Source organism: Ciconia boyciana, chromosome 1, assembly GCF_034638445.1.
Source record: "Ciconia boyciana chromosome 1, ASM3463844v1, whole genome shotgun sequence".
NCBI classification, from domain to species: Eukaryota; Metazoa; Chordata; class Aves; order Ciconiiformes; family Ciconiidae; genus Ciconia; species Ciconia boyciana.
This window is the reverse complement of record NC_132934.1, coordinates 25,458,735-25,485,130: the sequence shown is the minus strand read 5'-3', so window position 1 is coordinate 25,485,130 and position 26,396 is coordinate 25,458,735. Positions and strand designations below refer to the sequence as shown.

The following is a 26,396-nucleotide window of genomic DNA, read 5'->3' as shown; positions in this document are numbered from 1 at the left end:
CCAAACAGTCTACATTGTGTGTTTCAAATTATAAGTCTGATTTACAATAATTTCAAGATCTTGGATACAATAATTACATGCTGGCAGTTCCACTATGACCATCGAGATGAGCTATAAAAAGTAAAGTTATTCTTTTGCAAAAATGTTTGCAAGGCAAAGCAGCTATATTTGGAAGGTCATATCTATTCTATTGTTCTGTCAGAATTTAGGGATTGAGGGGTTTTCTGCCTTATATGTTTAAGACGAGAGAAATAAATTTAATACAGTGTTTATAGTATTATTTTTCTAATTAAAAGTTGACAAAGAATTAGCTAAATTCCCCCAACGGGAATATTACACTATAGACAGAATGTTCCAAGCAACACAGGCATACGCAGAAAGTGTATTGGGTTTGCATGGCAAGGTTTGGGGCGGGGGGGGGCTACAGGGGTGGCTTTTGTGAGAAGCTGCTAGAAGCTTCCCCCATGTCCAACAGAGCCAATGCCAGCCGGCTCCAAGACGGACCCACTGCTGGCCAAGGCTGAGCTCACCAGCAACAAATAGGAAAGAAAAAAACTGCTGTGCACAACAGCAGCCGGAGAGAGAATACGCAAGAGGAACAGCTCTGTAGACACCAAGGTCAGTGAAGAAGGAGGGGGAGGAGGTGCTCCAGGCACTGGAGCAGAGATTCTCCTGCAGCCTGTGGTGAAGACCATGGTGAGGCAGGCTGTCCCCCTGCAGCCCAGGGAGGTTAATGGTGGAGCAGATATCCACCTGCAGCCCATGGAGGACCCCACACTGGAGCAGATGGATGCACCCGAAGGAGGCTGTGACCCTGTGGGAAGCCCACGTTGGAGCAGGCTCTTGGCAGGACCTGTGGACCCATGGAGAGGAGCCCATGCTGGAGCAGGTTTGCTGGCGGGACTTGTGACCCTGCGGGGGACCCATGCTGGAGCAGTCTGTTCCTGAAGGACTGCGCCCCGTGGAAAAGGACCCACACTGGAGCAGTTCATGAAGAACCGCAGCCCATGGGAAGGACCCATGTTGGAGAAGTTCGTGGAGGACTGTCTCCCACAGGAGGGACCCCATGCTGGAGCAGGAGAAGAGCGAGAGGAGTCCTCCCCCCGAGGAGGAAGGAGCGTCAGAGACAACGTGTGATGAGCTGACCACAACCCCCATTCCCATCCCCCTGCGCTGCTGGGTGGAGGAGGTAGAGAACTTGGGAGTGAAGTTGAGCCTGGGAAGAAGGGAGGGGTGGGGGAAGGTGTTTTAAGATTTGGTTTTATTTCTCATTACCCTACTCTGATTTTATTAGTAATAAATTAAATTAATTTCCCTAAGTTGAGTCTATTTTGCCCATGATGGTAATTGCTGAGTGATCTCCCTGTCCTTATCTTGACCCGCAAGCCTTTCACTGTATTTTCTCTCCCCTGTCCAGCTGAGGAGGGGAGTGATAGAGTGGCTTTGGTGGGCACTTGGTGTCCAGCCAGGGTCAACCCACCACAGAAAGACAGTCATTGCTCTAAAAATTTAGAATTTACAAAGGACATCAACAACATTTTTCTGTTTAAATAATGAGGTTACAAAACATGAAATGCAGTTATATTGACTGGTCAAGATCAAATTATTTTATCCTCAGAAGTTTATTTTGATATGTGTAATACAATTAAGGTATTGATGAAAAAGTACATTTCTTTAAAACCAAGGAAATCGTATTAATCAATAATTCAGTTAACTTCTTTAACTTCAGTTAAACTCGCCTAAGACTTATGTTTTTGTACCAGTAGGAATAGGCGTAGCTATTAAAAATTCATTTGCATTAGCCTGATTGTCACTCCTATGCAAAAATGATGCCATCGCTGGAATCTGAGCAAAGTAGTTTTTTGCCCGGATATGCTTATGTCTTATTCTGTGAATAAATGCTGCTTCATAAGCCTGAAAGGAAAAAATCCAAATCCCATTAAATACAAGTACAATATCTAGCAATCTACATGTTGCTTCATATTTTAGATAGCATAAATAGTGACCCTTTAATAAACTAAGCCAGATAATTTATTCATATATGATACACCATGAAATATTTTGTAGTTCTATACTGTTACTTTATGGCCTAATATTGAAAATTACTAACCACTCCTTGTGAAATATTAGTCACCTTTTAAAAACAGAAAAATTCCTGGCATTTTTTATCCATTGAAGATAAAACTTATTTATTTCTTTTCAGGTAAAAACATTTGTACTTACCTTTGAAAACTAAAAAAGGCAATGCTTAAATATCAACATTTGCAAGGTGATGACTATAGGAAATTTCCTTGATAAAAACCAGAGTGATTACTTACAAATAATCATGGCAGCAAGCATTTTGCAGCATTTCAGTCAGCCTTTGCGTCCAGTGGTGACATTTTCCTAAATTTCTAGTGATTAGTAGTAGTTCAGATGACGTAATAAATAACCAGAATATTTAGCTGAAAAAACCCTTTGCTATCGCTATAGTCATCGTTATGAATAACTGCTATTACAGAAAGTGCTTGAGAGGCCTTTTTTTGTTTCAGTAAATGAGAAACGATTCAACTTACAACATTCTAACTTTGCCTCATTTTCCTTATTTTACACTCATTTTTTTTGAAATAAAGCTTTGGCCATTATCAGTGAAGAAAGGTGACTCCTCACTATAGCTGGCCCACTTCTATTTTTGTAGCAAGAGCTAAGTGAAAATACCTTATGATTTTTAGGTAGGCTTGCATACCTTACCTGTTGCTCTTCTGGCCTAACTCCAACCTCCACGGAAGCTCTGGACCTAATCAAGTTAATGGCGTCTCTTTGACAATGACATCCAGACTTACGAAGTTAAACCAGGTAAGCGCATAACCAGAATCTTTGCCTGTCATAATGCTAGTAACGTATATTTATGGATGCAGAGAAGCATCACTAGATTCAGGCTGCCTGAACAGCCTTGTTGACTGAAAGTGAGACAGAGGACTCAATAAAGGAATTTCCAGCTTGAAATTGATTCTACCTTTTAAAGCTAATGCTCACATAAACATGTGTCTGCTTGAAGACACAAGTTGGGGGCACACACAAAAAATATCATGGATGGCAGAATTCCTTTTACCTTTAGAATTCCCTGACTAATATATGTCATCCCCAAAGCAAACCCTTCCTTAAGAGAGCAATTCATTTGCTCTGTCAGTTGAGTTATCACGTACTTTCAAGACTTCCAACAAGAAGGGCAATGAGTAACAGCGGAAGTTGCATTTGTGATGCACACATATTGTGTTGAAATTGAATTAAAACACCCTGAACAAAAGGACACTATACAACAATGACCTCAGATCAGTACTTACACAGGTCAATAACCTAGAGGTGAAAGGCTTAATAATCCATTACTAATTGCAGGACAAACACAACTCACAGGATTCTCTCATGCCTTAGAAAACTAAATACTCTACCATATGATGTCCAGTGGAGTGAGGTATTTACCAGACTACCATGTTTAGATATGGAATTTGGGGGAGTGGTGTAAAAATACACAGTTTCAATGACTTTAACAAATTCTTAAGTTTTTTCAACTCAGAACAGCAATTATGTTTTTATTGCTTAATTACAAACTAAAAGATTACATTGTCAGGGGTACTTAAGTGACATCTGTGTAAAAGTAAACTGCAACAAATTTTATTATGACAAATGGTCAAGTTCTAGACAAAGAGCCATTCTGTTATTTGATGAGAAATTTATAAGGCCAGAAACTAATGAGGCCAGAGCATGTGCAAGAGCACAGGCACAGAATTGTCACAGTATTTATGGTTAGTCCTGAGTATGTTTTTCATCCAAGCCAGCTCTTGTCTGATCTCAGCTGAAGGAACAGCATAGGCATGGCACTGTTCTCAGTAGGCAGCATGGATGAGGCCACTAAGCTTCTTGCATTTCGTGAGGGTCAATCAGGGCAAGACAGAGTTCAGGTACATGGATGTGAGCTGTACTATGTCAGCTGCCCTCTGGATTAGTGCCGGCTTTATTTACTAGTACAAATGCAATCATTTAAATAGTCACTGTGGGCCAATTTAAACATGGATGAGTGTAAGGACTAAATTTGGCCAAATATCATTAGTCACAGGACTCTATTAAAACATAATACAAATATTGTAAAAAATAAAGCCCAGCAAATTTTACCTCCTGAAGGTTACACAGCCTAAGATGTGCATCTGCCTCATCTTTAGTGAGGAGAATAGTGTTCCAAGGAGACCACTCATGCTGCTTATCCCATCTGACCATAACCAAATCATAGAGGTCACTGCAGGCACTGAGAGCTGACTGACAGCCCCATATATTCTCAATCATGTACTGCAGATCTTGATGCTGAAATGGAAAACAGGGTTAAGAAGGAAGAAGCATGTTTCATTCTACAACAAAAGCATTGCAACCATATAAGAATCCAAATAAAGCTTTGAGTAGAAAATTTTGTCTATGCATGTGTCATATAATCACTTGGTTAAAGAATGTCTAGACAGACACATCTTCCTTTAGCATGGTGTGGCAATTATTAACTGCATTTTTCTTGTATCATCTCTAAAATATTACATTCTTACTTTGATTGTCTCTGCCAGTGGCAATTCATATCTTCCATTGACATCCTGATTGCTTAACTGCTCTTATAAAGCTTCTTAAATCTCATATTTTTTCTCATGTGGCATGCTTAAGCGTGTTCAGATCTTTTGGGTTAATAACAATAATCCATCTGTCATTACTGAGATGACTTCACCATTTCGTTCTTTGGTTCAGAATTAATGTTATTCAATAAATGAGTTATTACACTACTAAATTACTTAAAGTTTACATATAATCAGAATAATCTGGCCTGGAAAATGTGGGAAATTAGGACAAGAAAAACTCCCACCTGTGACAGACCCCAAATCACTGCCTGCTTAGCTTTCTTCCTCTCACTCTGCTGTTGACATATGAAGAGTTTATTGTGCTTGTGATACTGTTGTTCATTTTACCAAATGAGATTATAAGATCAGGTAGTTATGCTACAATATTAACAAAAAAATAATAGAAGGTCTGTTTGTAAAGGTTCTCTAGTACAGAAGGGCCTTTAAACGTACTTTTAACCTATATCTAAGGTTAATTTATGTCAATCTTAATTTGTTTAATTTATTACTAGCCATCTGAAATCACTACTAAATCTTGATAAAAACAGCCTCTTGAATGGAAAAAAAAAAACAAACAACTTGGGATGGCAGTTACCACTGAACTTTGGCAAGTCTTCCTGTCACCCTCCATTAATTCTTCTCTGTATTAGTCATGGAAAATTATTAGAAGATTTTTTTTATCTACAGGAGTCTGTAAACAACAGACTTTTAAATAGGTTTTCCTCCAAGCTAGCCACTTGAAGAAGACTCATTCCTCTAAAAAGAAATCTTGACTTAATTAATTAAATAATGGTGCTTACATGTTACTTTAAATTCCTGGCAAAGAATGAATGAAACTATACCAACACAGTGCTTTAGTGAAATGTAGCCTCATGTATTCTCATACATCTTGCTTCCAAAATCCAGGAGCCCATGTAAATTCTTGCCAGGGAAAAGGTAAGATAAAAGCTGGGCTTAGAACCTCCACTGGTAATAAATCTGTGCCTACTGATTCCAGAACACATAGGACTGCTCCTACATCTGGTCTTAAATCTGGTCCTAAAGGGCCTCCTTTATTAGGTTTCACTAATTGGCTTCTGTTTTCAGTATTTCCTCCTTTTCACAAAATTTCAAGTAACTTCAGTATCTTCTTCTTAGAGCCAGAAATGTGCAAGCAGACATATTAGCAAATACTACTATTTGCATGCTAAGCTACACATCTCAAAAGTTACCAGATCTTGCAAAAATCTATACTGAGGCATATAAGGATCCATGTAAAACAGATCCATAATTTGACTCTTCCTTTTTCCTGGATTACTATTTTTTTTCTGCCTGAAAAATAGGCAAAAGTTTGTTCTATGTTAAAACTTCTCAGGTTATGGGGAAGAGTTTGATTTAAGAGACTTCTGCACTTTCTAAAGGTAGGCATGCATTTTGCTGTGAAATTTAACAGTTAATTAATTTCAAATGTTTCCCTCCCACCCCCCCTAACAATTTGTTCTGTGCTAACAAGAAACAGAAATGGCCTTCAGCATTGTCATCTGACAGGTTGGGAGCACATATCACTGAAGGCTCAGCAGCTGAGACTGGGAAAAGAAGGTAGGCAGCAAACCAGTGAAGGAGTTTAGTGTATTTGTAACTTCAAATGAATACAACATTCCTGTTAGGATGTTGCTCATCAAGAAAAATCAAAGCCATAGTATGTACTATTGATTCTAAGAAGCGTGACATAGTTAAACCCTCTGAAAGTATAAAAGGCAGCCTCAGGACTTGACACATTTGCTGAACTAGTTCATTTTCACACCAAAAAGGTCTTTAGCTGCAGTAAGCGGAATTTAGTGGAGCTACTATAACTCTCACCAACTGCTTTTTGCCTTTTAAACCTTAGCAACACCCATATAGGTGGTCAGCCCAAACACAGTTAGAATCAGTATGCAAGAGATCTGAAGAAAAATCTTTTATCTTCTCACAAAAGTCTTGCATCTATCCCCAGACAATACAATCAGAGCCAGTAATGGTACTGCACTGGGCAATGAATGAAGCTGTAATAGCTGCTGCAAAAAACTCCTAGTTGTGCCCAAGTTATTTCTAGATGCCTTAGAGCTGTTTTCTGGATATAAGTGGAGTAGGGGACAGATGGTTGTTGGGAAGGGAAGGGAAACAAAGCAAGAAGCACAGAAAAAAATTAATAATTTAAGGAAATGTTAGGAAAAAAACAAGGAAATTAGTGATTTAAGATACAAATCTCTGCTGTTTACATATTTACAACTCTAAAGAGAAGAACTTGAAGTTAATTTGGATGAAAATGACGCAGTATCTAGAGATGTTGCAGTGGTACAACCACAACCAGAACTGCAAGTGCGGGCTTTCGGTGTCAACAGTTAAGAAGCAGTCATGTTTCAGTGCATCAATGGCCACCAGCCATCATGAGTGATGTGATGTGAGAGAGGTCCAAAAGATTTTGGAGGATGTTTACATATTAAGATAAACTAAGTTAGACACAAACAAAAAACTTTTCAGCTTAAACAAAAACCAATATGGATGAACAAAATCTACAAAATCCAGGTTCTTTGATAATATTTCTTAGCACAGGCATGATAATTAAAGAATCCCAATCTTCCTTTTGGCAGCTGCCATTGGCAAAGTGTTAAACTACATCATGGCTTGTTTTGGTAGCAGTGGGATACTGATGACTGGCTTTTGTTTGCTTGGTTGTTGTTTCAGACATATTGAAAATACAGTTCAAAAACTGTTCTATGAATATCGATGCTGTAGAGATTTTTTATTCCTAAATCTCAGAAAGTTCAAATAATTCTCAGCTGTTCAATATTTTCAGTAAATAACACTTTGTAATTACCTCAGATTTAAAACTTTCCCAGTGGATACTGGATGTCAAATTCTTTTATTGACAAAATAAGTACTAACAACTAAAAGAGAGAATTTGCTGAAGACAGAGGCAAGAAGTTCTTTGAACTGAGTTGTTCCAGTAATGATTATTAATAAATATTAGCTACTTTGTAATATTGCAAAAATTACAGATGATGGTAAAAAAAATAGAAAATTAAAATATTTAGTGAATCCCTCTCCTAATAAATGCAAACCAGTAAAACTCAACTATACATTCTGCTGACATAAAACAGGAATGTCAAAACCTCAACTTCTTTATTTTTTTCTTTCTGAGAACACAAAAAGATTTAGTTGTATTACTAAAACAGTCCAAATAATGGGGCTTAAAATGTTTTACTAGCATTACATCTTGAACAATATTATAGTCACAAAAACATTATTGTTGCTTTACAGATGATGCCAGTATCTTTAAGCAACAGGATGGCCAGAGCAGAACTAGAAGAAGAATTTGAATCGTCTGATTCTTTGAGCAGTCAGCTAGACTTCTACCTTCTTTTACCACATAGCTTGTAACCACTTTTGAAAGTACAGCTATACTTCAAGAGCTTAAGTGCTTCTTCTTTATGGTATGGAAAATCCCATATCACAGGAAGAAGTTTTTGTAGCTTTTAGCCTATTTCTCCACCTGTCAACAACATACACAAAATAAAGGAAAAATCATAGTCAAAGCCACTGGTTTCCAATTATTAGTAATTCCCTTTCAGACAGTACCTGAACTAAGGAAACAATTTTAGCATCATCCTGATAATCAGCTTCAGACTTTCTGAGATTTTCTAGTATAAGTTTGTACTTCAAAAATGCTTCTCGTCGCCGAGCCTCATTATCAAGCTTGCAACACAAGCGACATCTGCCAATGGTGCAGGAATTAGCAGGAACAGGAAACTCAGTAGATGGTAAGTAATTTTCGCAACTATGACAGAAGTTAACATTTTTATAAAGCTTTAAGGGATCTGGTGGAACCTAAAAGATTAAAAAAAGTTAATTTACCACAAAGTATCTTTGTATGTCACCCTAACTCTATCAGAATACATTTTACATATGTTCATGCAAGTATTCTAATAAGTAAAAACCAGTAATATTTATTTTTAAATACCCAATAGGTTTTTTTTTTTTTCAATAGAAGACCAAAAGCCATTCTATTTCCTTACTGTACTGTTAAAATCAGTTATACAAATCAGTCAATTCATTTTTAAGCTATATGAAGATCCTAGACATTATGCTCCAGTGGTCTTGCTGGTGCATTTATGTATCCGGATTGTCAGCCACTCTGGAAAGATGACAACACAGAGAAAAGAGAAACTAATCCTTCTGCATTTAATTTTTCATATAGAATCTGCCCTTTATGTTAAAGATAAAACCCTGATATTATGGGCATATTAATATTTTGGCATAAGAATGTAAAATCATCAGAGCCGCACGTCCAAAAACAATATAGCGGAAGAAAATAAACTAAACTTGCTAATGACTTCCTCACCCTCACATTGCTTCATGGGTTCTGGAAATAATTTAATGTAGTCTGTGCAGAGGGCCCAAATCTCTAACTGGGTAGTTTGAGTAGTCTGAGAGTCCAGCTCACTATTGTGGTCATCTGCCTTTTTTTTTTGCAAGTACCCTGAGGATTTGGTTGCCTTGACTGTCTGTTGATGAACTGCCATCTTTTTTACAGTCTACAGAAGGTTACAAGATTCAAATACAAATACAGGTGCAATTCAGCCTTCAACTCAAGTTTCAGTTAACCAAAAGCTACAGAAGCCAAAGATCTCCCATCTCCAATCTCTGCTATGACCCATCTAGGTAACCCTCTTCATAAACGTAGTGTAAAATAACTGCTGGTTGGTTCTAAATCCCACCAATATTTACTGACAGATTCTCTACTCCTGAGATACCATCAACCACTGTAAGAGGAATCCTCTTCTGATAGGTGCAGAATACATGTTGCTGCCTAAAGCAGCAACATATGATAGTGAATCATATTTGTAATTGTAATCTGTAATCAGAAAAGAAAAACGATCACACAACTTGAGAGGTGTCTACCACTATCTCCACTTCGTAGCTATATCTGCTTCTCATGAAGTGGCAACTGGTTGTACAACAGAAGCTCGTAACAGCTCTTGCTGAGGTGCAAGCTCATTAGACATCGCTTTGACAACGGCAATGTTCTTCCTTTCTGGACACGTGGGATGCTGCCTCTTGTCCAGTGGAGAAAAGCTAATTGCTCGCTCTATTGGTTTCCCATTGCTATTACAACTTACTGTTACCATCACACAAGATCTATCATTTACAATTCTCAGATTTTTTATTTCATACATAGTGTTTCTGGGCGCTCTCAGTGCTGCCAGCCATTTGTCAGCTTCTTACACCCACGTCTATGCCCCATGCTGCATATACGACTATATAAGCTTATTTGTGTGAAGCCTGTGTACTTGCTACATTTTAATTCTTGAGGAACTCCTCCAGCAATTCTACAGCAAAATCTAAAATAAACAAAGCTTCCATTGATTTCCACTCCCTTTCTCCACCATCCTTAGATCGATGGCCACTATGTCAGACTGCAAAATAGGAATAATACCTTAAGTATCCTAGCAACTTCAGGGTTAAACTTTGGAGTTTTAATATACTGAAGAAATAATGTACAAATCCTTTTCCTCAGTCCTTCTAAGTTGCATTCTTTCACCTCTCTTGACATAAGATCAACTTCCCTGTCAATTAACTCCACTATTTCCCATGTTAATTTACATTCATGTTCCTGAAAGAAGACACAAAGAAAAAGGAAAACAAACTCCACAACAATAAGGAAGCAAACAAAATAACTCTAACACAGATATGAAAGCAAACTATAGATTCTTTGTCAATCATCATTCATACCTCTGCATGTTCACGTAAGAACATGTTCATATAAGAACCCCTTAGTGTCTTAGGAAAACAGCCTCCAAGAAAACTAATGTAAAGAACTAAAAAACTGAGAATGCTTACAGATCCTGCTTTAAGAGGCGTGTGTATATACCAAAGCTATGAGGAACCTGAAGGCATTAAAAAATGCTAAGCAGAGGCACAGAACACATGCAAAGTTTTCATTCTCCAAAAGCCCCGAGAACTATCTCCCTAAGAAGCTTCCTTTGGCTACATGATAGGAGGTGTAATGTATATACACAGTAGATGGTAAAAAAAAACAAAACAAAAACCCAAAACAACACAAAAACCAACTAAAACCAAAAAAACCCCCACACATCAAAAAAAAACCCAACACCACACAAAAAGCGTGGGGGACTTCATGAGTATGCTTGGAAATTAGTAACTTCAGTATTTCAAATGCTTAGCAGGAGATTCTCCAGAGAGAGGTAAGAGGTGAATGAGTTCCATGTTTTCTCACCTAAAATAGAGTGCTAATTTACGGGAGTTCTAGAATTTGTTCACTACAGCAACATTGACTTGTATTAAGATGGGCAGGAGTTCATAAACCAGCAATGCTCCCAATGCTATATTGGCTTAGATCAAATTCTGGTACTACCAAAGCAAACAGCAAGATGTTCTCTTGTTTTAATAAGACCAGGAAGCAGCATTCTATTCCAGTTTGATGTCAACAGTATCATGCTGAAAGTACCTTGAAACTCATATTTTTCTTTTTGTACTTGAATAAATAAATAAATAAATAACCAAATATGAAAGACTAAAAGAAACGCAGCCAGCTTCTCATTCACTGGGAACACTGGCAGCAGCAGTGGGGCTGGGAAGTGAGGGGCAAAGAAAAAAAAAAAGAATATTTGCCAGCCATAACACTGGTAACCCAAACCAACAGAGAGATAAGGTTCTAAACAGACATTTCAAAGAACTGAGAAAAAAAAGTAGTAACAGCCACTTACATCTCTGCCATGGTTTTCATCAAGTTGTTACAAATATTAAGCTAAACTTTGTACTAAAATTGTATTATGTAAATATACAAAAAAGTCTAAAACCATGGGGTTAAAATTCTAACACAACTAGAAGAAAAACGTGCACATCACAAAGTGAAATATGAATTTAGAGTATCTCTGGCTTGTAAATTACTCTCTCATGCCAGGTGGTACACTAGGCTTTCTCTTGCTGCCAGCTGATCATCCTGGCACCTGTTTGTCAGAAGCAGCATTGCTTATGTGTCAACACAATTAAGTCACTGTATCTTTGGGAAGTACAGCTTCAAGCTAAACATAAGTAGAAAAATAAAACATACCTTCACTGTACGTCTGAGTGTTAACAGCACATCTATTCTCTCATCTTTTGGGATGTCATTCATGCTAATGCTGCGGTAGATTTCAAATAGTTCTCTGGCACGCAGTGTCCCCTGTGTATCCATTTCAGTGATTTTTCCATCGTACGCTTTCCATCTCTTAGGTTGTGCACACTTCAGAAAAAATTTTTATAACTCTGAGCTATTATAACCTGAACACCAACTGAACAAGTGCATTATGTTACAACATCAAGTTTCACCAGAGCAAACAGGGACTTAACATTAATGCTTGACTAATACAAAAGGCTAATTCTATTGTCGATATTCATACAGTACCTTTTCCACCAGAGCAAGTATTCAATTGTGCACTCTGTTTAAAGTTGCAGGTCATGAAAATTTTGACCTACAGTATATTAAAAGTAAACAATATTCTCCTACAGGGATAAGCTCTACTTCTTTAAAATGAATTTACTGACAGTAGTGTTAGAATACATTTGCTTTGTATTTCATCTTGCAGTCATAAATCCCTCTAAACTATCAGTAAAAATCAATGGGGCTGTTGACTGTGTAAAGTTTGCAAATTTAAGGCCTCAGAGTCTACTGCAGTACATAATAACTCCAGGGAACTGTTCTATTTATGCTAGTTATACAGATGGATAGAAGGCACAGACTTTGTTAAACCTGACTAAGGCAAGAGTATGAATTTACAGCTTATCGGATACTTCACCTAGCTTCTTGTTTGCTAACTTAACCACATACGATATGCCTGTTGCCAGCTGCCCCACTCAGTATGAAAAGTCCAACCATTCTCCTTTTTCAAGAGGACTGGTTTTGGTTGCAAACCACACTGTCACATAGGGAGGTAGGTATCTAAATCCAATAGAAAGATAGTATTCAAACCCTTTTCCCCATCATTACCTAACTCCACTCCCTTTCCTTAATTGGGACAGCTATTTAGAACCTCATTCTGTGTATTAATTATTCTCTTTCACTGTATTTGGAACTTGAGTGTTCAGAAACACTTCTGAACTTCACTTTGCAGTCTCAGTGCGAGTTAACTTCAGCAACACTTCATGCAGCATTCACATGCATAGTAGTTTTCTGGATATGACCCCAGAGTTGATGTAATCATTTTGACCAAATATACAGGCTTGCTATGGTGATAATTCATTAAAATACCAAGAATATTAGATAGTTAGAGCAGATGTGATTAGTCACCACCACAATCAAAAGAGAGCTTTCCTCACTTTTGAATAAAGAAATTATAAAGTTAGGTAAGCAAAGACAAAATACTTGAAAAAAGAATTTAACACTGAATAACTGATATTTAATTACTTTATCAGTGGGGGTGGAACTCTAATTAAAGGAGGTATTGTTAATCAGAGGTCACAATTTAGAGCCAAAACTGATTAAGAAATGCAATAGCGAAACCAGACATTAGTGAAAAAGAAAACTCTTAATTCCTTAGTGAAATCTTTTAACTTCTGCAAAACTAGAAAGAGGCTATTTTCTCTCTGTCATAAAAAGGGAGCATTCTACTGTAACTTCATGACTTTGCTTCACTATCTTTGTACAGTACTAGAAATTCTAAAAAAAAAAAAAGGCAAAACCAAAAAAACCAAGCAAACAACAAAAAAACCCCCCACTAACTTAGAAGCTATATCATGCTAACTCCTTTGTACAGTAAACTGGCAAAAATCACTGTTTTCCACAGAGTAATTACTTCAGTACCTACATCTGATCCTCTTCAATGAAATCACTTCTTATAAGCCAGAGAGGTCATTTGCTTATGCTAGGGAGAGTCAATGTGCAGAGTTTACCCTGGGAAATTGTTATTAAAACCAGGTGGTTCTGATAAATTTGCAGCAACACATATATGAGCTAGCAGTCTCGGTATTCCACTCTGCAAATAACCCTAAACACAGACCATCTATATTATGATAACATCTAAATTATTCAAAGCAAGATATCATATCTCTAGCTTCTGTAATTTTTCTTAGTACCTCATCATAACTGGTTATTATATAAAATAAAACAATTTTAAAATAAAGAAATTATGCAGCTTCTTACTGAAAAAGAAAAAAAATGCAGAGGTCTCATCAATATGAAGATTTCCAGTATTTCAGAAAGAATCACAAGCTCTCTGATTTCAGGACTATTTTCATGTATTCAAGACTGATGTGAGAAAACTAAAACTTCGAGATTTTTTGCCAGCTTTTTCTTGCCTTTTAGTCTGCTGGCAGTGCTGCGGAATTTACAATAATCCTGTTATCTGTATTACTTCAGAGAGCAAGACTACTATAACTGCACCCTGCTGCCAATGCATGAAAGCAGAAAAAAGCACCTGAGGAGAGAAACACACCGCCACGGACACAGAGAGAAAAAGGTTAGAAAAGTAAAAAAAATCCATAGGATCAGTGCAGAAATAGCACAAAGCATGAAAGGTATGAACTGAGCCAGAGTTAATAATTACACAAATTCCTTTCAGAAAATATGATTGCTGTATAAAAGCTTAATCAAGTACTTTCTCTTCAAAATACAAATGCTGAAGCAGAATGAGCTCAGCGTAAAAAAGCACCCTCTAGAATGTAGTGCACACACAACCAGTAGCAACCACTGTAAAAGCACACATGCATGAGGAGGTACATGCTTAAAGCAGCAAAGAAGGGAATGAGGGTTTCCATGGAGAAGCAAGTTTCATATCACATTGGCTATTGCAGCAAAGTGAAATGCTTTCAGTCTTCAGATGTGAAAGGTATTATTTCAACTTTAACTGGCAAGTGTCCAGATTAACATTATCAGCTCAAACTTCAAGAAATAACTGAACAATCTACCATCTAGCACTCCAACAATAAATTTCTTACTACAGTTTAAAGTGTTTAAATTGCACTGTTGCAGTCATAACAAACCATCCATTTAATTTTGAGATTTCAAAAATTATTTTTTATTTATTTTATTTTTTAAGAAATGCAAGAATTGTTACTTTCTTTACCTCTGAGTTAGGCTGCTATCTATGTCAACAGTTTAGAACAACACCCAAATTCCTATAACTGACATGATAAAAAACCATGAAAAGAAAAAGTTGCAGTAGTTCAGAAGCTCACTAGATTTTCAAATTAAAAAGAAACCAGTCTCTTCAATGAAAAACATAATTTATAAATTTTAAATATGGATAAATAAATTGGTAGTAAGTGCTTCAGAAACATGTCCACTGTTTGGAAAGAGAGAGCATCTCTTGTCTCTCATGTGTCTCCTGAATCTCCAAACACCAATTGTTACTAAGAATTCTGGTACTGAAGAACATTTTGCTTCTGATTCCTAGATGTAAGAAAACTGTACAACTTGTGAGAATATATACTGGAAGTAATCTATATATAGGGTAGGACATTGGAAAGCAGTCCTTAAAGGAAAAAATAAAGATAGAGACTCAGTTAAGACAGAGATATATTTCCTTTGTTCCAGGCTTCTTTTTCTGAGAAGATGACAGAATAGATTGTAAATAGTAGAAGCAAACATTGAACATAGAAATGACTTAAGGTTTTGATATCATTTGTAAATATTTAGTTTCTTGGTTTTTTGCACTCTTGAAAGCAGTAAGAGAGAATACAATCACATCACAGCAATAAACTTGGTAACAGTTCCATCAACATTTCAGATAAGTAACTTGTTCATAATGAAGAAAGGTTATAGGTTTTATCAAATCACTTTTTACAGTCAAGTTCCCATACAGCAATAATAAAAAGAATGAAAAAAAGTCTCTTTGGGACAAAACTGCCATTCTTACTTTTGAGCACTAAATAGTTAAAATTAAAAAAAAAAAGATAGTAAAAAACCTATTTCTGTTGCAGTATGTCTTTTCATAATTATGTCACATACCATGAAAACAGCCAGAAAAACTATTTTTTTTTTTTGAGGGGAAGGATTGCTGGGACATCTACCTAAAAAGGACTTTTTTTATTTTGCATTAAAGTGGCATTGAATCTAATGTCATTCTAAATCACCTTTGTGTATGAATGAATTCTCATCTTTATTTTATATATGAAAACCTGAAGAACACTTGTGTTAAATTTCATCCCCAAGATTATACAAGAATAAAATCTCAAGTTAAAGTTCTAACGCAACTGAAACTAGTGAATTAATAAATGAGTTCAATGTGGTATAAGATTCAGTCAAAGCTCTTCAGCATTTCTATGCTGTACATGAAAACAGAATAAATGCTTTCTTTAAAGACAGACATATAATGACCAGAGGCCTGTGCTTAATGGGGAAATAAATGACAAATCTAGTTCCTGAAGAATAACATTTCTGAGGGAAGGGGAAAAAAAAAAAAAAAAAATCAATTAATCCATTCTGCAGGATTAAAGTTTAATTTTACAAATACTGCTTAAATGTTTGCATTTAAATTTAAAGGCAATAGCAAACTTTTCCCTATAGAGAACAATGAACAGAACATACCAGAGGGAAAATCACGTAGTCATTAGTTTTGATTAGTGAAACTGAGTATTTTTGAAAGAGAAGCTAATAGGTAGATTTTTAAAGTTTCAAAAACAGATTAGGAAAGAGCATAGTTTCATGCATGAATTCCTACATCACTGTAATGCACACAATACAAAATATAGAATGGTATGCAATATCTTGATGCTTTATAACCTCAAATCAACCATTCTGAATTGTTAGAATTTGAGCCCTTTAATGCCGTTAACAGTGCCATCAGAATCATCATCTTTATGCAGAATAGTTACATAATACCAAATTCATCCACTCAGTGCTATTTTTTTATATTATATATACACACCTGAGATTTACCATAGACAGGTAGTTAACAGTCTTAATGATGCACAGTTAGTCCTTCAGTCAGTCACAGAGCTAAGAAATTCTCAGCTTGGAAAAGAAATTTACTGAATAGTATTGACATGAACAACTGGATAATTTGCATATTTATAACATTAGCATTCACATGATTAACTGTTAAAGCTACAAAAGTTACTTTTGGCAGGTAGTTTGCAGATGTCTTTTCTGTTCCTTTACTTTGGTATTCTTTATGTTCAGCCTAAAATTACATCACTGACCTTATCCAGAAAGTGCAGTATTGCTTTTTGTTGATTCTCCTCATCTGCATTTAGTTTCTGTCTCCCAATGGAAGCAATCAGTTGAGCCTCTTGTTCCAGAAGTCCACAAAATGCTGCCTTTCTTTCAGCTCCCGTAAGAGTTCTGTTAATCCGTTCAGTCTCCTCCTGCCTCCATACTACAGATACAAATATTTTGGGTATTTTTTACAAGATGTCTTCCAGTGAAACTTCTACTTTCATATTTAAGAAATAACATAATTTATTTTCAATATTCATTAAAAGCCAGTTTCTGGGTTAGGGAATTGATTGTTATGCATATTTTTGATACATGCAAAATGGCCCAGAAATGAATGTAAATTATACAGATGTTCTGTGAGAGTATGTGTGTGTACATCAATTCCAAACTGCCAATTCATACTCCAAACTCAAAGATGGGTTAGGAGAAAAAGGAGCTCTATGTGAGAAAAAGAATTTAGCTCCTGTGGAAACGTGTGATGAAATGATTTCTTCATGATTTTGCATCTAAAATAACTGCTTGAGACTCAAACAGCTCCAAAAGGTATGAGCAATAGGACCTTTTTAAACAATTGCTCATCAAAGTCACAAGAAAAGATACCGTGGAGATCTTCTCAACAGACTAAGGACAGCATCTTATGGCCGTACCACTAGTACTCAGTGCTGAGAATACTACTGCTTCTCCCTGCATCAATGAGTAAAATCTAAAGAAGCTTGAAGTCCTCCAAAACTGAGATAAAATTTGACTGACAGTCACGTTTAGGACTCCAGGTCTTACACTGAATATTTGAGTGGTATCATCTTTTGCCACCTAAGGCAGATGGATGTGCATTAATAATTAGACAGTCATTGCTTTACTCTCCCTTTCCTCTTCTACAACAGGACCCTTCAAGAGGAAGTGGCATGCAAACCACGAGATGATAACGACAGCAGCACGTGAATCAGTACACGCTGTATAAGAATCTGGCCTTCACACTCTCAGGGTCAAATCACCAAACCACAGGTACCTGTTTGTAAGCTAGACTACTTAATGACAGAAACATACAGATGTATACGTACGTGTCTATCATGGCTTATTTTGTAGCATCCATTTTTTGACTATAAGTGGTGATACACAGACTATATGCCCTTACAGAAATCTGTTAGTAAAATCAAATTGTGTTTACTGAATAGTGTTTTCCTTTGCATACATTGTAACAATTTTTGGCTTTTCTGAAGAGTCTGTTCCATTTCAAATACATCTGGAGTTTTGTAGGGAATTTTATAAGATCCAACACTTCAATACTCCTGAATAATATCTCAAAGTGTTGTTATTGTTCCAGAACAGTTATGCAAAAGCAAAACCCAACATAAATAAAACAATCCAATAAGTGATGTACACTTACTGAAAAAACCTATAACATCCTGTATCAGGTAAGATTAGAGGCAGGAGGGAAAGGAGGAAGGTTTATCTTCTGCCTGTGGCTTCCTTATCTACAATACCTTATGTTTTCCATTTTAAAATATTTCAATTCATTTCCTTAAGGCTCTCCAAGCTTTGGTATTAATATGACAGCTGTCTGACAAGCTCTGACTACCCAGATATATTTTTAAATAAAGCCATTTCAGCAAACAAAAGCACTGCATAGAATTAATTTACATGAAGCTTTATATGCCTGAAGGGGGCAGCAACTTCAAAGTTAGAGCTAATAAATACAGTAAGCAATTTTGTACTTACAGAAATGAAGAAGCTGTCAGTTATCATCAATACTCACCTCCTGATTCACCATATACATGCAATCAAGTTAAAAAAGTTCCTCTTAGATTATCTGTTCTACAGACAGAGATTTTACTCATTATGATTTTTATTCCAGTTGTTATAAAACAAAGTAGTTCATGCTTTTCAAAAAAAAAAAAAAAAATCAATGTCTCTATATGCAGACACACTGAATATATAGATACATCTCACTTGCACCATACACTCAACAGGCAAGTTTTTGTAGCAACAGGAATTGCTTGTACCGGCTGACCCTGTAATAGTATCCCTCTGTTGTGATCAGCAGCAATAACCTTCACAGATCTCTAGAGGACAATAGTCTCATTCTATTACTGTCACAATGATTAAGCTTGCGTAGACTGTTGACACTGTAAGAATGTAAAAGTAGTTTCAGATGCAGGTAGAAAAAAACCCAACTTCCTAGAACCACTAAGCTCTATTAAAATAAAGAGCATGACTGCAAGTCTCCATGTAGAGAAGCAACTAGTCAACACCAGTAAACAAAAACAAACCAAAAAGATTGATACCAGACCATTAGTTTTCACAAAATGTTAAAAAGACATTTCAAATACTGGAGTTTGTTCTGCTACAGTTTTGAAGTGGCACATGCTTTTTCAGGTTGCCTGATATTAGATATTAAATTCCTGAACATGCAAAGCTGAAAGTTTTATTATTTGTGAATCCAGTGACATTAAATTAAGCAAGAGAGACACTTATATAACCATAAATTTTAAATCTAAAAATATTGGGAATATCAGCACTCATTCACAACTTTAACTCAGCTTTGTTGTTTCTATTGCAAATAACACTCATTTGAAAGAAAAAAGTGGATCATACATTTGATAGCACATTAGCTAGGAAGCAGTTTTTTAAAGAAAATATTGCAGGAAATCAGATACCACATAGTAGCACTTACTAGAAGTGGACAGGAAAAAAAAAGATCATTTGAGTACCTTGGCTTTTGATTACCTAGTCAGACACACCTTTAAAAGGGCTTGATTCTTGTGAAGTAAAAAGCTAACTATCTATGAAGAAAAAGCGGGGTGGGGGAAACAACCCCTAACAAACCACAAATCTCATGAAGATACCATTCCCAAAATTCTAAAGTTTAAGACCAGTAACAATTTTTACATTTGTCACAAACAGTAATATTTATAAGTCATTTATACAGTCAGCCAAAATTATTTGTTCAATGCCATGCAAAGTATGACAGTACTAAAAGATTAGCGTATAACTTGGGAATTCTTGAATCATGATTCTAAGCTCTATGAATAACACACGCCACCAAATTTACGCTCAGTTTACCATGGAAGAAATAGCAGGGATGGTTTAAGGTAGATCAGGTGGCTTTGTAATGAAGCAGGTAATCCATTAGGCCAGTTCTGCTATAGGGACAATAATGTCCAAACTGCTGAAGAGTTATATCACAAGCAAGCACTGTAGCCTTAGATAACATACGAGTTGTTACAAGACACAATGCAAGCATCTTGCTTAAAAGGAGACATTTTAAAAAGAACTCTTGCAGTTTCATTATATGGTGGTACAAGTCCGCTGCTTTGCATTGTCTTTGTTTTTCCAGAAGGACATACTCTAGGTTTTTTGTTACATTTGCAACTTTATTCTCCTGTAAGTTATGTCAATTATCTGCAGTATTCACCTTATTTTTCCCGGAAAGTTTAGAGGTGCTTGCCTATATTAGACACCATCCACTCCAACAAGAAAAGTTAAGTCTTTCAGGATGCCCTGTAGGACTCCTAACAGATTTTTAAAATTTTGACAACACAGTTTTGTGACACATGGAATAAATTAGAAAGGAGAACAAGTAGAAGGAGAAGACGACTAGGACAAAAGGAATAACCTGAGTCATATATTGTAAAATTCTGGGCAAAAATTTAATCCATTATAAAATATGTCTATATTAAATGACGAATTATGGATCTTAATAGTAATTTCTTCATGGTATTATTTTCAGCATCCTAAATGTAGAGTAAAAAGATTAAAGTAACTCTGATCAAAAAAAACAGTTCCTGTTCCTCTAGCTGATCTTAACATTAGAGATGAATGAAAAAAAAAAAAACACAAAAAAACCTGCCAAATATCATTATTCTACAAGCTCATTATTTCCTAAAAAGGTGTGCTGGTTTTGGCTGGGATAGAGTTAATTTTCTTCACAGTAGCTTGTATGGGGCTATGTTTTGGATTTGTGATGAAAACAGTGTTGATAACACAGGGATGTTTTAGTTATTGCTAAACAGTGCTTACCCAGTGTCAAGGCCTTTTCTGCTTCTAGAAATATATGAAACTCAAATAATTCTTTAAAAATTAAAGAAATTCCACTGTAAGTCAAAAAAATCAAGGAACTATCTACAGAAACATGTCAAAAACCGGAAGAGTTTGTTTTAAGCAAACTGTACTCTCTTGCCGATTTAAGAGTATCCCTTTAAGAAAAAACTTACATTCTAGAGCATGGTACAGTAGCTCAAAGTCTTCTTTTGTTTTAGGGTTCAGTCTTCGTTCGTGCTCCCTTCTCAGTTTTTCTTCTTTCTCTTTTTTTCTCCGTAACTCTTCTTGTGCCTCCCACGCCAGCCTTAACCTCTTTTCTTCCCTCAGATTTTGTACTACTTTTTTAGCATGCCAACGACGGAAATATGTCTGTAATACTATTACCTGTATGTGATACAATACCAAAGAATTGTGAATTTAAAACAACACAGCATCATTTTTTTTTCTTAACTGTTATTTTTTCTGGCTACTTAACTACATTTTCTAAGATTTGTCTTGTACTCTAACTAATTTAAATGTTACAAAAACAGCCGTACTATTAGTCTAAATGCTAATAGTACTGCTTACTTACTTAGGTAACTGAAGGAGTTTAATCAGTGAGTACAGTGGAGAAACTAGGCAAATAATCAAGTTAAAGTATAAACTGCAATTACAAAATCTATTTTTCTTTTTTCAAATCTCTCCTTAAAAAACGCCTTTTGCCATGTATTGTTTTTATTCTTTTCTCTTCAGCTTTGTAGGCAGAGGTCCTCATTTTACTATCCATATATATAGTGTCTAGATTGCCAATCTAGACACATATTTGCAAAATTTCTTTTAAATTTCTAAATACAAAAATCAACGCACATACACACAAAATCAACTGCACTTTATTTGTAAACACATAATTAAAGTGAAATTACCAATGCTGTTATGACAGAACTTAGAAAATTAAAAAATCCACCTTCCAAAGCTGTGGCCGTTAAAGACTAGGGAAATGTCTATACTAAGCTAAGGGAGCACAACGCACAAGCCTGAGCTTCTGCCAGCTGAGTTAGCACTTGCACCACAAGCAGTTTAGCCAGGTCAATACCATGAGCTAATAGGCACTGTTCAGCATGGAAAGCTATCAGGCACAAAACCGCACTAATCCAGTTATACTGTCTCTAGAGATGTCTTAACCTAACATTTCTCTTGAATATGTCTTCAGCTAGTATTTCAATATGGAACTACACCGCACTGTGCGAATCCATCAACTTGAACAAACGCCAAGCTGATGTCTCTCTGCTGTGCGTTATAGATTACCTGCAGATACATTACAGATTTCAGTAAGTGGCAGTAATGATCAGAGCAAAACATATTGGCAGTCCTGAAGAAATGACTACCTATTTGGGTTCCACTTCTACAAGATGCTTAGTGCCGTCAGCTGATGCTGACCAAAGAAGTTCTTACAGAAAACTTCTACCTAGAAGATTTCAAAGCATCTTGCCAACCATGTCAATACAATTATCATACTTGGACACATGGGGAACCAACTGTTTCTCCACTTAGTTAGATCCAGACTGTCTATTTTAAGCAATCAAATTAATAACTAGACCATTTACAAAGCAGTGCCCTGCCTAACATGATGTTGGGTGTACTTAAGTTAGGTGTTTGAAAACACGTGGTTTTCAAAAAGCAATTTGGAATGCCTAAATGGCATCCTCTGCACAATGACTATACAGAATCTGTCATCAGAATCGCCTGCATGAGGCAACTCGGCACACCAAAAAACTCCACAGGCCCATTGCACGTGTTTGAACAGCCAGGTTCTACCTTAATGCCAAAGCAGGAGCTTGAACACAATCCAAAACAGAGCAGTATGCCAAAGGTAACCTGTCAGGCCTGTTAAAACAAATAAACAAACCCGAAAACCACAAAACCCATAAGCTGAAGGCAGGTCTCCTAAATCCTAACCCAATACTCTATCCATTTGAGGCCATACATCAAGCATGTAGAATCACAGAATCATAGAATAGTTTGGGTTGGAAAGGACCTTTAAAGGTCATCTGGTCTGAGCCCCCTGCAATGAGCAGGGACATCTTCAACTAGATCAGGTTGCTCAGAGCCCCGTCCAGCCTGACCTTGAATGTTTCCAGGGATGGGGCATCTACCACCTCTCTGGGCAACCTGTTCCAGTGGTTCACCACACTCCTCATAAAAAATTTCTTCCTTACATCTAGTCTGTAGCTTAGGTCCTTCTAAAGAGATCATGAGAATGCCATAGGGACAAACCTATTTTAATTCCTAATGCTCTATATGGAAGCTTAACCATCACTGTAAGACAGAAACCAGTGAAATCACAATGCTTAATATTTAAGAAACCACAAGGTCTCAAATGTCATTAAAAACACTAATACTGTAAATGAGCAGGCATACGCTTCCCCCATATCCAAAAGATTACAAAATGTGAAGATTAAGCAGACATTTTGCAGTTTACTGTTAAATTCATGCTTTGAACACTCATTAAATATTCAGATAACCTTCATAATAGTTTGCTTTACAGATACAGTTTCAAACAGATGAGAACTTACTGCTTCAAGTCTACGTTTATGGTATTCTTCCGCTGTAAGATACTTTCCAGGACTTACTAGTTTGTCAGTCACGTTTGACACATACAGGCCAATTTTAGTCATCTGTGTTGATGTTGTATTTTTTGTTTGTTGTGGCTTATTTTTTCCAAAAGCCGTCTGGGGAAAAAATGCATGTCAGATTATAACAAAATATAGAGAGATTTTTTTCCCTCATGACAATAAGTGGCAAAATTAGCTATTTGTAACAAAAATCACAAGACTAACAATATTCATCCACTAAATACTTTCAGTTGCACACTTATTTCTGATCTACTTCCTCATTCCTATTGGAAATAATTGTGTCAGCATTCTATTCTGTTTGGCAAAAACAACATTCTAAAAAGACACTACAAAGCTGTTACCTGTGTTTCCCTACAAAATAATTTAATTCCTTTGTCAGGCCGGTTTTTGGGTATCGTTTGTGTTCCTGCGTTATGAAATTCCACTCCTGTTATCCTGTTCTTAAATCCACCCAGAAACGGTTTATGATAGGTAGGTCTTTCAATTTTTACAACTACATCTTGGAATGAATCAGAATCTGTTAAAATGGAAGTTCCAAGATAGAAATATTGGTTCTTTTAGTCACAGATTGAGATTAGAGCACAATCATATATATTGATACACGTTTAAAAACAGCATTTACCTGTTTGTACTCTGACAGTTATGACATCAGGCATGTGGTAATCCTGCTGAACCACTTTCCCAGGAAAATGTTCCTGATCAAGACATAACTTCTCAGACTGGATCGTTTCATCAAAGTTAGCCCTAGTCCTCCTAAGAGCTTCATCATTCTCAGTCATGCTTCCTAAAAATAAAACCAAAATTAATTCCTAATATGCTTCTCAAAACAAACAAATAAATAAAATAACTCAAGTTTATCCTGAGCTGATTTTATTGAAACACTGCAACACACAATAATCATAGATTTTTGAGCTGGAAAGAGTCTACTTGAAAGCTGAAACAGTATTACTGTAGACTTTTTAGAGAGATATCCAACATAATACTGTCACCACATAAAAAGTCATTCATACTACAATTTTTAAAAAGTTACAGTGAGTGTTTTATTTGCACATGCATAATTTTATATCAGTTACCCATTTATACAGTGAACTTTTATTGAAAAAACTTAGCTAAACCTGCTCCGATTCAGACCCAATCTAAGCATACGATGCCTGAATCACTGTTGTCTTTCACACAACACTTGATGTGCTGTTTATTCAAAGACTGCATTCTGAACCAGATCTACTTAACTCGAAGCTCCAGAAATTACCTCTTTTTGATTTACAGGTAAGAGTCTATCTGGCTTTGGTACCGTGCCCTGCCTAGGAAGCGATCGCCAGCTACTCAGAATGAGAGCATCTGAATGCAGCCCAGCCAAGAGGAAGGCAGTCAGCAGCTCCACACTCCGAAGTGGCACTCGCTGTGCTCACCTGCTGGATGGGACGTGCTACCTCCTGCTCTGAAGACCTAAGAAAATGGGAGTTTTCTGAGTCGGGAAGAGGAAGTAAGATAGGGCACCCAGAACGGAGAGGAACAAGCGCAGGAAATAATGGAGTGTTTCAGGGACTGCAGGAGAAAGGCACGGGTAACAGAAGGGTGGCAGGTAAGTTACAGGGGAATCTAAGAGACGTAAAATAGTAAGGTGATTGCTACGGGCTAGTCTAAACTCTTAGTGGCCCATGTACTCATGTAAATTATGCACTGCTGTTTTTCAAATGCGTGTACAAAACACGTATACATACTCATACACATTTCTGGAAATAAAGATCAGTCTATAAAATGCCATATTAGTATATAAATTGCTACCACAACTTGAGATAAAGAATACATTCCTCACCTTTTCAAGCATGTTTTATATGAGAATTTTAAAAGTCACTTCAAGACCAAAAACCAGCAAACATGGTTCATGTTTGAAAGAGGGTGTGGTGGGTGCAAGAAGCCATAATCAAGCTGAAAAAAAATCATCTCTTTAAAGTCTTAATGTCCAACATTTTAGTAACTTCTTTACCTGTTACTGTCCCGCTTGCCATATTCTCTGATAGTACTGAGTTTTGAGACATTTGTTCTTCCCTTTCTGAATTTCTCAATTCAAGTAAAGTAGAATAATTCTCATTGGTAACAGGAGATGTGCTCTCAGATGATGCGCTGAATGGGGCATCTGGCTCAAATACATCTTGCTCATTATTTCTGACCACTTCTCGATTGCCTAGTCCTTCGCTGGGTAATTCCCACTGTGCCAAACTTGACTGCTCCTGTTCCTTCAGGGCCGACTGCTGCTCGCAGCCCTCCTCTGACTGTACAGCGCCTGTAGCTTCTGAAAGCAGAGGCTTCTCTGCTGGGTCGCCGTTCGTGGCCTCTGCGACTGCTCTTCTTTCTGAGGATGCAGATGGCTGCTCTGCACCTGACCTTTCCATTGTAACAACTTCAAAGCAACTACCCGATGTATCTTCCATTTCCTACAGTATCAGCTGCACGTTTTTAACCTTTCTGCAAGAATAATCACAGTATCTATTTAAAATTGCATACTAGCACGTTTCTACTACCAAACATATGGGTGACAATATCCTGAAAAGCTTTTTCTGTATCTATTCCCAAATAGCCTATTTAGAATAGCACGAGGTCTTTGCTTCCACCAAACATGCAACGCTTAACATCTCACTGGTGTTTAACAAACAGAATACTCCATAGCATTGCAGCAGGTAGTCAGCATAATTCTTTCTTTATATATATATATATATATACATATATACATACAACAAGACTTTAGAAAGCAGTATTCCCCGGCGACAGCACACCTTCACGGTTTCCCGTGCTGCCACTGAAATGTCACGGGCCGGAAGGATCCAAACCCATCTGCATGAAAAGCCCCGGCGGCAAAGGGGAAGACGCTCCCGGCAGGAGCCCGCACACGGGCGAGGCCCGGCCGGGCGCCGCTCCCGCCGGGCACGGCCACGCCGCGGCGGT

General features: G+C 36.9%; 1 protein-coding gene across 1 annotated transcript; it reads right to left on the bottom strand.

Annotated features, from left to right (window-relative positions):
* Positions 1 to 1,626: 1,626 nt before the first annotated feature.
* On the bottom strand, positions 1,627 to 26,396 carry IQUB (IQ motif and ubiquitin domain containing). Its single transcript, XM_072861092.1, has 12 exons — positions 26,187 to 26,396; positions 25,441 to 25,919; positions 24,076 to 24,237; positions 23,795 to 23,970; positions 23,394 to 23,549; positions 21,015 to 21,225; positions 16,788 to 16,963; positions 11,722 to 11,892; positions 10,084 to 10,260; positions 8,226 to 8,474; positions 4,150 to 4,335; positions 1,627 to 1,914 (listed from the first exon to the last, which is right to left on the bottom strand). Exons 2-12 carry the CDS (start codon positions 25,883 to 25,885, stop codon positions 1,747 to 1,749), a joined length of 2,277 nt encoding a protein of 758 aa, XP_072717193.1. The 5' UTR covers positions 25,886 to 25,919; positions 26,187 to 26,396; the 3' UTR covers positions 1,627 to 1,746.

What these genes read in the sequence shown, in the direction of transcription:
- IQUB (XM_072861092.1), bottom strand. Translation starts at nt 25,885, where the DNA reads ATGGAAGATACATCGGGTAGTTGCTTTGAAGTTGTTACAATGGAAAGG. An exon ending in AACTGTCAGAGTACAAACAG is followed by an intron (nt 23,971 to 24,075) that starts GTAAATGCTGTT and finishes CCATTTTAACAG; the next exon opens with ATTCTGATTCATTCCAAGAT. An exon ending in CACTCAGACGTACAGTGAAG is followed by an intron (nt 10,261 to 11,721) that starts GTATGTTTTATT and finishes GTCTTCTTTCAG; the next exon opens with GAACATGAATGTAAATTAAC.